The sequence below is a fragment of the Salvelinus alpinus genome, chromosome 11 (assembly GCF_045679555.1).
Source record: "Salvelinus alpinus chromosome 11, SLU_Salpinus.1, whole genome shotgun sequence".
NCBI classification, from domain to species: domain Eukaryota; kingdom Metazoa; phylum Chordata; class Actinopteri; order Salmoniformes; family Salmonidae; genus Salvelinus; species Salvelinus alpinus.
Window position 1 is genome coordinate 69355744 of NC_092096.1, and position 14218 is coordinate 69369961.

General features: G+C 40.9%; 1 protein-coding gene across 1 annotated transcript; it reads right to left on the bottom strand.

The window, feature by feature from the left end:
* Window positions 1–7324: 7324 nt before the first annotated feature.
* On the bottom strand, window positions 7325–14218 carry dctn6 (dynactin subunit 6). Its single transcript, XM_071334130.1, has 7 exons — window positions 14095–14218; window positions 11284–11348; window positions 11039–11144; window positions 10849–10937; window positions 9697–9744; window positions 9432–9574; window positions 7325–8893 (listed from the first exon to the last, which is right to left on the bottom strand). The coding sequence occupies exons 1-7, from the start codon at window positions 14130–14132 to the stop codon at window positions 8795–8797; spliced, it is 588 nt and encodes a 195-aa protein (XP_071190231.1). The 5' UTR covers window positions 14133–14218; the 3' UTR covers window positions 7325–8794.

Consider the following 14218-nt stretch of genomic DNA (forward strand, 5'->3'; position numbering starts at 1 on the left):
TGTGTAATGCAGCCTAGTTGTATTTACACCATCCCAGCAGCTATCTTAGTAATAGCTTTGTTCTGTGCTTCACCAAGCCTGCACTTCGTATCCTATAGGCTATAGGCTATGGATCATTTGATTGAGATGACACAAATAGCCTATAGGCCCACTTGATATTGCGTGCCCAGTGTAGAATCAGAGATGAGGGTCGGCATCGGGTACACGTCGATATATAGTAAGTAACTCATTCTAAAACACTGAGAAATATAGAAATGTAATCCATTGCAAATGACATGACCCTCCCCTGGACCAAAATAAAAAAATACTAAACCTTTCCCCTTGACTGAAATGGAAAAAGCACGACCCTTCCCCATTTTTCTCCAGGTACCCATTCTGTATTTTTCAACCCATCCCGAAGCCTGTGGCCTCAGTCAGACTTCCTCTCTCCCAGAACAACACACTGTTGCAGTAGTCACCGCTACAAAACCAGGAACACATCCCATCTAAACCAATAGCCGTGGTTCACTTGATAGTGTACACACTGTTCTTCTGAGTAATGCAGAGTACGTTGGTCTCAATGGACCGAGAGCCAAACCATACCCTTCCTTTGACTAGCGTTACTCCACATTCCTGGTTCCTATATGATTGGCTGGCTTGGCTGCCCTTTGATCTACCTCTGACATCACTAATGAGCAATTTGCAGAAAGATTGACCTATTCTAATTGGCTGTATGAAGGCTGGAGGACGGGTCACTTCTCGAGGGATTGGTTCTTCTTCCCGAGGTGTCTGTCCCTTCATGTTCTTTAAAGTCACAGGGGAACAACGCTAGGTCTGTGTTCAAGGGCTTTTACCAAGGTGTGGCCTTGTTTTGTCAAGTGCATTGTGGTAATAAAAATTGTCAACGGATGCATTTGGATTCAACTTTTTAAACACCGAATTGGCGGACTCAGCTTATTCCCCTCCGGTTTGCTTCTTTCTCCTTTCGACCAAACATATGTTTTATATCTGACAGGGTAGCAGGCAGGGTAGCAGGCGGGCCAGCGACTGAGCTCTACTGATTAAGTATGTAGCATCCCTGCGTATGGAGATTTGGTTTATCCTCAAGGACAATATAGGGATCCTTTACCTCAGTGATGTAAGAATGAAACTTGCACAGAACAAAAACAATACCGTGACTGTGTCTCCACCCCCCCAACACCTGACATGTATCAGAAGAATACCTGGAATTGTTTAGCAGAGTAAATCTCTGTTCAAATAGAGGGGGTAAGAGGGGCCCCTCTGTGCTATTGGGAGAGTATAAGCCGTAATGGGTCAGAGAGTAGATAAAATGTTAAGAAGAGAACAGAGGACATCTTAAGTGTGTCCTTTAGTCTTGGCTTCCATTCTGTTGACACGTGTAATGGAGTATACGGTTCTCTTGGAATGCTTCTCAGAGGTCCTAAAATGTCTTGAGAGAGAATGTAATTCAAAAGGGAGGACAAAGGGTTACCCTTTGAGAAGTTATACTTTCTCCTTTGTTTGCTGGTGAAGAAAGTGTACAGGGTTAAGAGTACATCTAAAACCTTTATCATAACCCCTTGTCTCTCCAAAAATACTAATTTAGCAAAGACGCTTATCCAATAGTCAGTGCAATCAACTAAGGTAGCTAAGACAACCACATATCACAGTCATTGAAAGTGTATATGTTTTGGGAGGGGGGGGGGGGGGAACTTAACTAAGCCTGGTGAATCCAAAATAGTGAAGGTAGCTTTCATTCTGTATTCATCAGGCTAGACTTCAGGTCTGTAAATTACCAAAGACTTAGACTTTACATAAAACAAAATAATGTTGAGGTCTGCTTAGTCTGACAACCAACTATCTGTGTCTGAATATAACTGCTTGTTTGATTATACCGTTATGCCGTCTATATTTTTTGACAACTTTATCTCAGACTTGATAAACTGGGATCTCTGATATAACGTTTGATTTAAATTACAAAGACAAGAGTACGCAAGAAATGATAAGGTATTTTGATGAAGGAAAATGATTGGAGCTAAAGTATATAAACACAGGCGGAATTGCTGTTGTTTACTTTCCATTCTATGTGTGTCCTTCTCCTTAAAAGCTAAAGCTGTTGTCCTTTTTTCCCCTTATACTATCATTCAAATGGACATTTATAGAGACTGATCACAGGCAACTGGTGTTATGATTGGTGTTATGGAAATATTCCTGATCCAGAAATCTATTTTTCTTTCAATATCAACAGATTATATCAACAGATTATATCAACAGTTGCATAAACACTGTTGTGGATATTGTGTTTGTCAAGCACAACTTCAACAAGTTGATATGCATGTCGAATGTCTCCGAAGGCAGAAACCAATGCTGAAATATTAATAAAATAGGATTGCGGGAAAACCATAGTCCCGATAGAGACTAACTACATGTATATGGGAACCCTTGTTTATCTAAAAGGCAAGGACAAGGACCGAGGACATGACAACCAGTGTAGTCTTAGTCCCTGCAGGGATGAAGTTAATTATTCCTGTTGAAATGCAATGGATGCCACTGTGCCCTATAGGTCACATTTCACATTTCAAAAGGGAAGCAGACCAGGATGCAAAGGTCAGCTGTCAGAAAGCCTTCATCTCCGCCGGACTAATAGTGGCCTTTTTTCAACATGACCGACAACAACTCGACTTGAACTGTATCTAGTTTGTATGTTCAAACCGTGTACTGAATATGAAAATAGATGAGGTTCTATTTTGTAAATGATGTTCGTGGTTGGCTACTAAGCTGGTTGGTTGGTGTACACTGTCATCCCCAATAAATTGTGAAACATTTTGTAAAAGAGGTTGGCTTTCAGAACAGTGGAAGGAAAATGTACTGTATGTTGTTTAAATGGCTTCTACTAATTACCTAACATATAGAACTAGAGAAAGTTCTAGAGAAACTTCTCCTATAACAGATACTCAGGTACTAATATTTATGGTCGCTTAAAAGTCCAATGCAAATGTTTTTTGTTTTTTTTAAATCTCAATATCAAATCATTTTTGAGTAACAATTAAGTACCTTACTTTGATTTTGTTTTCAGTTAAAATTGTCAAAAATAAACAAAGATAGCTTCTTAGCAAAAGAGCAATTGATCAAGCAAGAATTTTGCTAGGACTGTCTGGGAGTGGTCTAAGTGGGGAGGGGAATACTGAAAGCTTACTGTTATTGGCAGAGAGGTTTGGAACTCTCTTTCTTATTGGTCTATTAACTAATTTACTGCCGGGTGACGTCATCAGACTGGCCATAACTCCATCCTACTAAAACAGGCTTAAATTTCAGGCGGTCTTTTCAAACACTAAAAGGGCATTATCATAATTTATTTTCTTATTCATTAATTCACCATATTATACCAACCTCATAGTGTGGAAATATATATTAACACAGGTAAATCACGTTTTTGACTACACTGGACCTTTAAGATAACATGCTGTGGGGCCTTTCTGCATGTATGATATAGTTTCTAGTAGACTAAATATTAGTGTTATGATTTAATTATGGCACACGGGGAAAAAAACATAATTTTGCACACAAAATGGAAACATGATATAAAACGTGAACTCTTTCATGGTTGATGAATGTCCAATCCTGCAAATACTCAAAGAAAAACAATTATTCAGACACAACAACAAAATATATTCTGTTTTAATTCACCCGTGACAGCTGAACTATTCTTCTTCAAAAAGACTATGTGTTTGGGGAGTATAAATAACTAGCTCCCAAATATAGCATTGCATTTCAACGTACTGCTTCCGCTCCCTATCAACATATGCCCCTGCCTCCCGAGCTTCAGAAAAACCCGTCCACAGATTAGAAAAGCCACAGATGCGCCCGCGCGCACGCACGGTCCTTGTCGCTCTGCACATCCGCACAAATACGCCGGACATCTGTCCCCCGCTTGTCAAATTAAAGTAACTGATTGGCGCTGCGGAGGGCTAACCCCAAAAATAAAAATTGAAGAAGAGGGGGTAAAAAGTGAAACTGGAAAGCGAGGGCCCCTGCTGCACTCCACTCTACCGGTGAAATAATTAGCCCCCTGGTTGATCTGGGGCTCATTCAATGAGTATTGGCAGTTTGAGACGCCAGCTGTGCTTCCTACCATGAGCTGCTGCATTGCGGCCGCATGAAAAGTACAACAAAACATTCTCCATAGGAGAAATGTGTGTGGGCTCTCTATGGTAACTCTGTTGATGTTATGCATTTTGGGGCCGGTTTCTAGACACAGAAGCATCTTTTTCTACCAAGCTATGTAAGTAATTCAAGCAACAGATACAGTCAAAAGGAGGTAAAATGTTTTGTTATGTTAAGAGTCCTGGATTAATTTTTTTATTTTTATAAATCATTGTTTCTCCATTGACTGCTTTTCAGACCAGGACTAGGATTAATCTGTGTCTAACATAACAAAACATTTTACCTCATTTTGACTGTATCTGTTGCTTGAATTACTTACATAGCTTGGTAGAAAAGGTAGCTTCTAGCGTGTGCTGCCCTCGCAACAATGACAGGTTCTACATACTCCGTTCTCTTTCGTCTACATTGCCAAAGAACCCACTGTGCAAAAAACTGGCTGAATCAACATGGTTTCCACGTCATTTCAACAATATGATTGGATTTGCAAAAAGTAATCAACATTATGGAATTTTTGTCTTTTTTTTCACCTAACTTTTACCCTAAATCTAATGACATGGTGAAATGTTTTGTTGATTTCACGTTGAATTCACGTTAGTTGACAACTCAACCAAATGTCAATTAGACGTTGAAATGACGTCTGTGCCCGGTAGGGAAGAAGATTTTTTTTTAAAAAATCATTAAAAAGCTCCCTTGACAAACACACACACACACAGGAGAGGGGTTGTCTGTGGTGCAGATGGATCACCAGACTGGGGGCTCTAAAGAACAGCCTTGGGGGGCAGCCATTGTTCCACCCTGCTCTGTAGTGAGAGTAGGGGTAGCAGCCACACCCCTGCCCACTACAGTGTACCAGCTGTATATCTCGAGCTCCCGCTGTGTTGGCCTATAGTGCAAGGCTCCACTCTGACAACCCCTGATAGGAAGCACCGTGTCATGCTGACAACCCCCTGCCTTAGAAGATTAATGCCCTCGGCAAAAATGTGGGCCACTCCTAGTTTATTTGGTCCAAACAAAGACTGTGTAAATAGTCTTGTTTAGTATTTGGGTCATTTCACGAATAGAGTGTGTTTTGTGTCACCCGGACATTATGTGTGTACATTTTGATAAAACACTCAATTTAACAGTTGAATCACATACATCTACACTTTAACTAAAGTAAACTAAAATCAAATACTGTGTTTGTATTCATATAAATGATTTGTTTTCTCTGAATGTCCCACATCATGTTTGTCCAACATCTAGAAATAATTTAACCCACTTAACCCCAAAATGTCACCATTGTCGTTGTTGTTGCTATGAGAAAGGAATTTTTGAATATTATTATTTAATTAATGTGATGAATTTACATTTGTCCCTCAGGTTTAAAGTCAACCCTGTAAAGTTCAAATATTGTTAAGATTGCATTCAATTTTCCCTCCATGTCGCACACAAGCTTCCATCCCCCCTGTCACAAGGAGATTAAATCATCAACTTTTAATAGTCATTTCTCTTCATTTAACTTCTTGAGGTGGGAAAACATGTTAGTTATGAAGTTGAACATGTGCTCTTTATGACAGAATGTTAAAAGGAGGACAAATACATAGCTATTTTTCACAAAATTACTATAGACGAACGGCACTCTATTCGTAGAATGACCCTGCATGAATATTGCATACATAATATCATTTGAGCTTGATATCATGTTCTGGGATTTGTATTCCTACTTTTGAGGTATAATTTTGTTATTTGAATAATGTTACATTCGTTTATATATGACAACACCTTCCCCATTAGATGAAAGTCAGACTAACCTGTTCAGATATCAGAAAATACTTTGACTTCATAACAAAAGGGTCCACTAAGCTAATAACATCAACCTGTGACTAGTCACATGCCCAGTGTGTGTCATGTATCTGTCACTGATATGGGTGGAAGCTACAATAAATTCCTCACTGGCACCTCCTTGTGGAAATCAAACGAATAACATCAAAAACATTGAGCAAATCTTTCATGGACTCCTGAGCCTATTGTCTTGTCTGAACTGAGCGCTGTGTGGCACAATGCACTTTCCCTACAGCTTAGAAAAAACAATTAACACTGTCTTTATACTTTGTCTACATAAAACTACATACACAACATTCAGGGGCCTATAATAGTCTGTGAAAAAACACACACGAATGAATCCATGTTAATTGTATTGTTTCTTTTAAATAGCTTTATATTTCACAACAACCAAAGCTGAAAATATATACATTAACATAAAAACTGAATCTGCTAAATTTAAGACAGAAAAACAACATATGACATTTGAACAGACAAAAAAAAAAATTATACAATAAAAAGAGCAAGATAGACAAATAAGAAACAAAACCAGGAACTGTATTACTATTGGTTTAGCTAATGATCCAATGGAGTGCTGCATATGGGCTCTCTCTCTTATGATTGGGAATTGAGAAAAGCTAGGAATGTGCACTCATGCCTCAGAGGAGAGAAACTACTTCTTACGTGGTGTAGGACAACAGGTCTAGGACATCAGGTCTAGGACATCTGGTCGAGGACAACAGGTCTAGGACAACAGGTCTAGGACATCAGGTCGAGGACAACAGCTCGAGGACAACAGGTCTAGGACATCAGGTCGAGGACAACAGGTCTAGGACAACAGGTCTAGAACAATAGCTGTAGGACAACAGGTCGAGGACAACAGGTCGAGGACAACAGGTCGAGGACAACAGGTCTAGGATAATAGCTGTAGGACAACAGGTCTAGGACAATAGCTGTAGGACATCAGGTCGAGGACAACAGGTCGAGGACAACAGGTCTAGGACATCTGGTCGAGGACATCTGGTCGAGGACAACAGGTGAAGGACAACAGGTCTAGGACACAGGTCGAGGACAACAGGTCGAGGACAACAGGTCGAGGACAACAGGTCTAGGACAACAGGTCGAGGACAACAGGTGTAGGACAACAGGTCTAGGACAACAGGTCTAGGACAACAGGTCTAGGACAACAGGTCTAGGACAATAGCTGTAGGACAACAGGTCTAGGACAACAGGTCTAGGACAATAGCTGTAGGACAACAGGTCTAGGACAATCAGGTCTGAGGACAATCAGGTCGTAGGACAATAGGTCTAGGACAACAGGTCTAGGACATCAGGTCTGAAGGACAACAGGTCTAGGACAACAGGTCGTAGGACAATCAGGTCTAGGACATCAGGTCTAGGACAACAGGTCTAGGACAACAGGTCGAGGACAATAGCTGTAGGACAACAGGTCTAGGACAACAGGTCTAGGACAACAGGTCTAGGACATCAGGTCTAGGACAACAGGTCTAGGACAACAGGTCGAGGACAACAGGTCGAGGACAACAGGTCGAGGACAACAGGTCTAGGACAACAGGTCGAGGACAACAGGTCTAGGACAACAGGTCGAGGACAACAGGTCTAGGACAACAGGTCTAGGACATCAGTTCTAGGACATCAGTTCTAGGACATCAGGTCGAGGACAATAGCTGTAGGACAACAGGTCTAGGACAACAGGTCTAGGACAACAGGTCTAGGACAATAGCTGTAGGACAACAGGTCTAGGACAACAGGTCGAGGACAACAGCTGTAGGACAACAGGTCTAGGACATCAGGTCGAGGACAATAGCTGTAGGACATCAGGTCGAGGGACAATAGCTGTAGGACATCAGGTCGAGGACAACAGGTCTAGGACAATAGCTGTAGGACAACAGGTCGAGGACAACAGCTGTAGGACAACAGGTCTAGGACAACAGGTCGAGGACAACAGCTGTAGGACAACAGGTCTAGGACAACAGGTCTAGGACAACAGGTCTAGGACAACAGGTCTAGGACAATAGCTGTAGGACAACAGGTCTAGGACAATAGCTGTAGGACAACAGGTCTAGGACAATAGGTCTAGGACAATAGGTCTAGGACAATAGCTGTAGGACAACAGGTCTAGGACATCAGGTCGAGGACAACAGGTCTAGGACAACAGGTCTAGGACATCAGGTCTAGGACATCAGGTCTAGGACAACAGGTCGAGGACAACAGGTCTAGGACAACAGGTCGAGGACAATAGCTGTAGGACAACAGGTCGAGGACAACAGGTCTAGGACAACAGGTCTAGGACATCAGGTCTAGGACAACAGGTCGAGGACAACAGGTCGAGGACAACAGGTCGAGGACAACAGGTCGAGGACAACAGGTCTAGGACAACAGGTCTAGGACAACAGGTCTAGGACAACAGGTCGAGGACAACAGGTCTAGGACAACAGGTCGAGGACAATACTTGTAGGACAACAGGTCTAGGACATCAGTTCTAGGACATCAGTTCTAGGACATCAGGTCGAGGACAATAGCTGTAGGACAACAGGTCTAGGACAACAGGTCTAGGACAACAGGTCTAGGACAATAGCTGTAGGACAACAGGTCTAGGACATCAGGTCGAGGACAACAGGTCTAGGACAACAGGTCTAGGACAACAGGTCTAGGACATCAGGTCTAGGACAACAGGTCTAGAACAATAGCTGTAGGACAACAGGTCTAGAACAATAGCTGTAGGACAACAGGTCTAGGACATCAGGTCTAGGATAAATTGAGTCTCTACACCTTCCATTGTTAAGGTCTGGTGAGCGTCAGGGAATGCTGATCTTTGGTTAGTCAGAGGTTAGTTTCTGACAGGGGTGGAGGTTCCTTTGACAGTCTTCTTCATGTGATGGTAGTTGGGCAGGATCTTCATGAGGAAATCTAGCTGGAGCGTCTGAGGCTGGAAGATACATTTTTATTAGAACAAATTAGAACATTTTAAATCAACTGTCAGAGATTACAATATTAGAAGATAAAACAATTCCTAAGCATTTAAATCCTACAATTAAAAACCTATCCCCTGATGACAATATCAATGCAACCACTAGCATTGCAGAGAATATATGTATATATATATATTTTTTTAAAGGACAAAATATTTTCTTGGGTGTCCTTTACCAGAATCACTTTCTGTACCTCCACTGGCATAGCATTTAGAATAATGTGATGTATTGGGCTAGCATTCTCAGTGGTATGCTAGTATGGACATTGGCACATGGGGTAAGCAGGTAGCCTAGTGGGTAAGAGCGTTGGGCCAGTAACCGAAAGGTCGCTGGTTTGAATCCCTGTGCCGACTTAGGTTAAAAAAAAAAAAAAAAAAATCACGGTCACTTAACCCTAAGTGCTGCTGTAAGTCACTCTGGATAAATGACTCAAAATGTAACTGTCTAGTATTTTCCTTAGTGAAGAGCTAGGTGGAATTCACGGTAGAGACAAACCTGAGGCCTTTCTGTCTGCACACGCCTCATGCAGTTAGAGCCATAGATGACCGTGTTCTCGGGAATGACCTCACACGTATTCACCTGGCAACAAGCGCCGACGATACAGCCACTGGTGAGAATGACGTTCTTCCCTAGGTCCGCTGAGACAGAGAGCGAGGGTTGTACGTCATCATACAGACAGCATCGAAAATTGGCTTCCAAATGACAGCAGAAGGGTTCATCATTATGTATAGGCACCGTGTATTTGATAAGCATATCCTACCTTTTGACTCGATGACATTGTTGTCACCAATTTTCAATGCTTGAGAGACTTGAGAAGTTGGTTGAGGGTTAAACATGAGAAGTTGGTTGAGGGTTAAACATGACAAGTTGGTTGAGGGTTAAACATGACAAGTTGGTTGAGGGTTAAACATGACAAGTTGGTTGAGGGTTAAACATGACAAGTTGGTTGAGGGTTAAACATGACAAGTTGGTTGAGGGTTAAACATGACAAGTTGGTTGAGGGTTAAACATGACAAGTTGGTTGAGGGTTAAACATGACAAGTTGGTTGAGGGTTAAACATGACAAGTTGGTTGAGGGTTAAACATGACAAGTTGGTTGAGGGTTAAACATGACAAGTTGGTTGAGGGTTAAACATGACGAGTTGGTTGAGGGTTAAACATGACGAGTTGGTTGAGGGTTAAACATGACAAGTTGGTTGAGGGTTAAACATGACAAGTTGGTTGAGGGTTAAACATGACAAGTTGGTTGAGGGTTAAACATGACAAGTTGGTTGAGGTTTAGAAGTGATGAGTTGGTTGAGGGTTAAACATGACAAGTTGGTTGAGGTCTAGAAGTGACGAGTTGGTTGAGGTTTAAAAGTGATGAGTTGGTTGAGGTTTAAAAGTGATGAGTTGGTTGAGGGTTAAACATGACAAGTTGGTTGAGGTCTAGAAGTGACGAGTTGGTTGAGGTTTAAAAGTGACGAGTTGGTTGAGGTTTAAAAGTGATGAGTTGGTTGAGGTTTAAAAGTGATGAGTTGGTTGAGGTTTAAAAGTGATGAGTTGGTTGAGGTTTAAAAGTGATGAGTTGGTTGAGGTTTAGAAGTGATGAGTTGGTTGAGGTTTAGAAGTGATGAGTTGGTTGAGGTTTAGAAGTGATGAGTTGGTTGAGGTTTAGAAGTGATGAGTTGGTTGAGGTTTAAAGGTGATGAGTGTTAAGACATTTTCTTCAACCGCTCCAAAAACAATTGGGAGACAACACAAAATAAACATGTCATTACAATACTTGGTTATTTTTCCTCTTGTATAGACATTAGTTAAACTAGCCTTTAGGCGATGTCCCTCATTAAAAAAACAGTAACATCACATTCGTTTTCTTGAGCAAATGGTCCACAACAACCGGTCATTGTGACTACGTGCAGTAGAAGGATACCACAACCGACTTCAAACACATTGTTGATTCCAATCGTCATGGTCTTGGGTTCAACTCCTTCAGTGTCAGGCATAATATTTTCTGCATAACTAAAGATCGTAGGGCAAAATGTAGAGAAACAAAAAAAAGAGCGTGTTAAAATTGACGTGGATGTATTGGATACACAGCTAACTGCATAGTAGTGACCTACCTGTTAATGATGAGAGCCTGTTCCTCAATCAGGTTGCCTTCTCCAATGATAATAGGGCCTGCCTCAGCTATAATACGTGCTTTGGGGTGGACCACTGTTCTTGGACCTGCCGGAAGGAATAGACGATTGATACATCTATAATGCTACACAGTTTGCTTATTTTGATTTGGAGGAAAATGGATAAAACACTAAACGATACTTGATGGCAAAAAAACAAACAATATGGAGTATGAATAAATTCTTACCAATGGTCACATCTCCTCTAATTTCACTCTCTACACACACAACTGCTCCAGCAGCAATGTTGGCACTGCAAGAGTTGGCAGAAAATACATGAGATTGTGATGGTAGCTAGCCATGGCTTGCCTGACTACTCAAACTGAATTTTCCCCCCCCTACTCCATCGTTTGCTACATACTTCAGTCTGAGATTGCCATCGTTGAAGTCGTTTGTGGTGATGTCAAAATGAGTGGTGGTGTACAAAAAAAAGTAATCAGCGGATTGGATCATCTCTAACCAATTGGGAGTATCAAAGCCAATGAGGATTTTTCAAAACGCCGCTTTTACCCACGTGTTCTGCGATGGGTTCCAGAAAAAAAACAATAAGACATCTAGAGTGGATTTCCATTCTAGAAATCGTCAGGGAGGTACTCAGATCCAGAATCAATGGTGGAGTTAGATTTGCATGGCCCGGTGCCCCGAGTGGGTGGTAATTTCACTTAAGGACCAACAGAATGGTCCAAAATGCCAAACTCCACCCACCTGGGACACGCAAAACGTACTCGACCATTGCGGAGAGAAACTAACGTCCGTGGGCGTAGCAAGGAGTTTGGGTAGCCAGGCAAAGTCATGGCATTATTACTCAGACGTATCTCCAAGATGGCAATGATCTAGCCTTCTAATTTGATGAGCTAACGTTACTGTAGCTAGCAAAAACAGCAATGGTTAGCAGCAGGCTAACTTAGCTAACATAACCATTTTATCATCAGGGGCCTCATTTATAACCGTTGCGTAAATGTCACACAATCTCTGCTTGCGCCATTTCTGAAGATATTGAGATTTATAGACTTGGCAAACGTGATACATACGCATGTCTCCCGTTATAAAATCAGACCTGTCGTAAAACTCTGCCTGGGAAACGCCCTCCATTCACCTTTTATGGTGACAATAACGCCCTTTATTTGAACAATTTTGAACTATTGGCATTAGGCCACGGCATGCAAAAGGACTAATTGTTGTTTAATATTTTCTTTATTAATAATAGATTATTGGGTTTATGTGTCCTACCTTCATATAGGCTCTGAGATTGAATAGGCAATGATGTCACGCTCCTATCGCACAGCAATGCTGTAGACTACCCATAAGGTCAAATATTTTGCATAAACTACCAGTCTACTGTCTTGGTAGAATGTTTTAGCAGTAATTTATGGTGTATATGGAAAAGGACTGTGTCCATTTCTGAAGAAGAAAACAATGGAAAATGGTTGTGGACATGTCAGAAGAACATTTGAATTCAACAATGTTTCCATCAACTTTTCCCCCCAACCTAAATATGACATGAAACACATGCAATTACAATACTTACAGTAGCATACATAGGCCTGGGTAAAAGTTCAGTGGTTAAATTAGACTGTATGCCGGTATTATTGTAAACCGCGCTGCCTATGATATTGCAAAACTTGAGATACATATACACTAAGCTATCTATTTACTAGCCTACTAGGTCCAATTAAACAAGAGATGCACATGTTTATTTGTTGTATAGGCTCCTTGGGGAATGTGAACACATTACAGCCAGGAAAGGTGAGCAATATATTCTGCAATAGAACCCCACAGCGGAGGTGTCATAATACCCATAAAACCTAGCAGTCAAACAGGGAAATGGTTACAATAATTTTTCTACAATACATTTTTCCCATAGGGGATTTTAGAAAAACTTCAAATAAGGGTTTTGTTTCGTGTAGGCTTACTTTTGGTGTGACGTTTTGATAACCATGTAAAATCTCTCTTGGACCTTTTCTAACAGTTATTGTGTCAATTTACAAGTAGGTTCACAGAATTGCCCATTTAAAGAAAGGTTGCCAAATTATTCATTACTACATGTAGCTAACATTAGATAGTTAATCCAGAGATTCTGACCTTTGCCTCGGTTCGGCAGTCTCGACCAGGTCATCATGGCATTTGTAGTTCGTTATGATAGCCACATTAGCCGCTAATTAGCATTACATTTTTGGGTGGTAAATACAGGTGAATATATTGATAAAAGTCAACTTGTCCTAGAGAGATTTACACGATTATAAAAACATCATGCCAAGGTAAGCCTACAACGAAACACAGCCCTTACTTTAAGTATTTCTAAAATCCCCTATGGAAAAAAATGTATGGTGAAAAGACAATTGAAACCATATCCCTGTTTGACCGCTAGGTTTTAAGGGTATTATGACTCCTACTGTGGTACTCTATGGTTATGAAAATAAAATAAATAGGAAAAAGATTCCTGTGTGTAATTATAAGATTCCTGTCTATTTTAGATTCTAAAAATAAACACTCTTAACACTAACGGCAAATGGCTGCATTATTTTTAATATGTTTTCAGTTTTTTGTGACTAAGCTTTTCATCAAAATACTTATTTGCCAGTTTGCAATACAATATGCACATTTTGGGGTATATTTTGTATGTACGATTTATAAACGAGGCTCCAGCTGACCGTCAGTTGTTAGCCATTAAAGATACGATACATTAAATCTGTGAATTATGTTCGCTAAACTACAAGTTAACAACACGCCACTTAAGGCCAGAGACGTTATCTATCTCTGGTAAAGCACACAACTGAATATATTCTGTCATCTTTGATATTACTGAGGCACGGCACTGGTTAGCTAGCTAGCTGAATGGCTAACAACATTACTGGGTGTTGCCTCTTTGCTAGCTAGCATAGCCTGCCAGAAAATACATTGACATATTATAGTTGGTTCGCTAGCTGCATTGTAGCAACATTGTTCCAGAAAATATGCTTATTAATATAACCTTGTGACTAAATTAGTACAAATATTACCTTTTCTGTGACATCTGTTTAGTGTTGGGGTCCGCCATCCTGACAGAGAAGAAGATACTATCGACAGTTGATTATGATTCTTGGAGGGGGAAAAACAGTCGTGGTTGATTGTTGATGTCTGGAT